The sequence below is a fragment of the Priapulus caudatus genome, unplaced genomic scaffold, assembly GCF_000485595.1.
Source record: "Priapulus caudatus unplaced genomic scaffold, Priapulus_caudatus-5.0.1 Scaffold20, whole genome shotgun sequence".
Taxonomy (NCBI): domain Eukaryota; kingdom Metazoa; phylum Priapulida; class Priapulimorpha; order Priapulimorphida; family Priapulidae; genus Priapulus; species Priapulus caudatus.
Genome location: NW_014577081.1, coordinates 951,568 through 952,984, shown reverse-complemented (window position 1 = coordinate 952,984; position 1,417 = coordinate 951,568). Strand labels below are relative to the sequence as shown.

At 45.2% G+C, this 1,417-nt stretch overlaps 1 protein-coding gene across 1 annotated transcript in view; it reads left to right on the top strand.

Annotated features, from left to right (window-relative positions):
- The window catches only part of LOC106811803 (FERM domain-containing protein 4B-like), a 27,607-nt gene that overhangs the window by 3,361 nt on the left and 22,829 nt on the right, over positions 1 to 1,417 (top strand). Inside the window, exon 2 of the mRNA XM_014815526.1 lies at positions 255 to 463. Coding sequence (XP_014671012.1) covers positions 255 to 463 — 209 coding nt within the window. The remainder of the gene's footprint in view (positions 1 to 254; positions 464 to 1,417) is intronic.

The following is a 1,417-nucleotide window of genomic DNA, read 5'->3' as shown; positions in this document are numbered from 1 at the left end:
AGGAGGAGGAGGAGGAGGAGGAGGAGGAGGAGGAGGAGGAGGAGGAGGAGGAAGTGGAGAATGGGGGAGGAGGTGAAGGAGTAGGTGATTAAAGAGAAGGTGATTGAGGAACATGTAGTAAATTACATGATCATATTAAGAACAACAGAATCTGCGATTAACAGATATTTTCATCGATAAGGCCTTCGATGTCACGAGAACAACCAAACCACCGAACAACGACATATCCTATTTTGTCTTTTCTATATTTTCAGTCGTGCAGCCCAGCAGAATGGTCGGAACAATGACGTTACGCATGCGCAAAAACAACGGCCGCTACCGCATGAGGGCGCGGTCGTCGAGCATGGGAAGGGTAGAGGGCGCGCAGGTCGCTTCCATGATGGCGACGTGGGACAGCGAGCCGGAGAAGAGCGCCCTCCAGCGGATCTCGCGAAGCTGCGAGAATATCGTCGCTCAGATGCAGGTGAGAAGTAAAAGCTAACTAATTTACCTGTAGACGCCAATTAATTAACCTGTAGAAGGTAATTATTTAACCTGTAGAAGATAAGTAGATCTGTAACTAACTCTTAGAAGCAAATTAATGAACCCGTACAAGCTAATAAATGAGCTTAAAGAAGGTAATTATTTAACCCATAGAAGGTAATTATTTAATCTGTAGAAGGTAATTATTTAACCTGTAGAAGATAATTAACTAGAAGCAAGTTAATTAATCCGTACAAGCTGATAAATGAACTTGTAGAAAGTAATTAATGATCGAAGAGCCTATCTCTCCCTGGGTGCAATTGTGGTGCTTTTTATTGTGGGGCTTTTTTTAATAGTGGTTAGGGTTGGGGTTGAAGTTAGGCTTATGATTAGGTTAGGGTTAGGATTAGGATTAGTGCTATGGTTAGGGTTATGGTTAGGGTTAGAGTTAGGATTACGGTTAAGGCTAGGTTTAGGGTTTCCTTTCAACAGCATCCGGCGAGTCATGAACCTTATCACGTTACGTCACGTCCATCATTAATCAGCCTCTAACGGTTAATTCGTTAACCCCCAACAGGTTAATTAACCTCTAGTATTGGTGAGAATGCATCCAGGCAGTCGCGTCTGTGATGTAGGCTACTGTTCGCCGAACGGACCCGGGATCCGGTCCGGCTCCGGATTCAGATTGCAGAGGTGTCAACCGTTAAGCTGGCGTCTAACCTTCGATGGTGATTTTTTTCGAGGGATGTATGTAGGGCGTAAAACACGAGCAAGCTGTGAACAACTCGAGGCTCGAAAAGGGAGAGCTCGGTATGTGTGTGTATGTGTGTGTGTGTGTGTGTGTGTGTGTGTGTGTGTGTGTGTGTGTGTGTAGTGTGTGTGTGTGTGTGTGTGTGTGTGTGTGTGTGTGTGTGTGTGTGTGTGTGTGTGTGTGTGTGTGTGTGTGTGTGTGTGT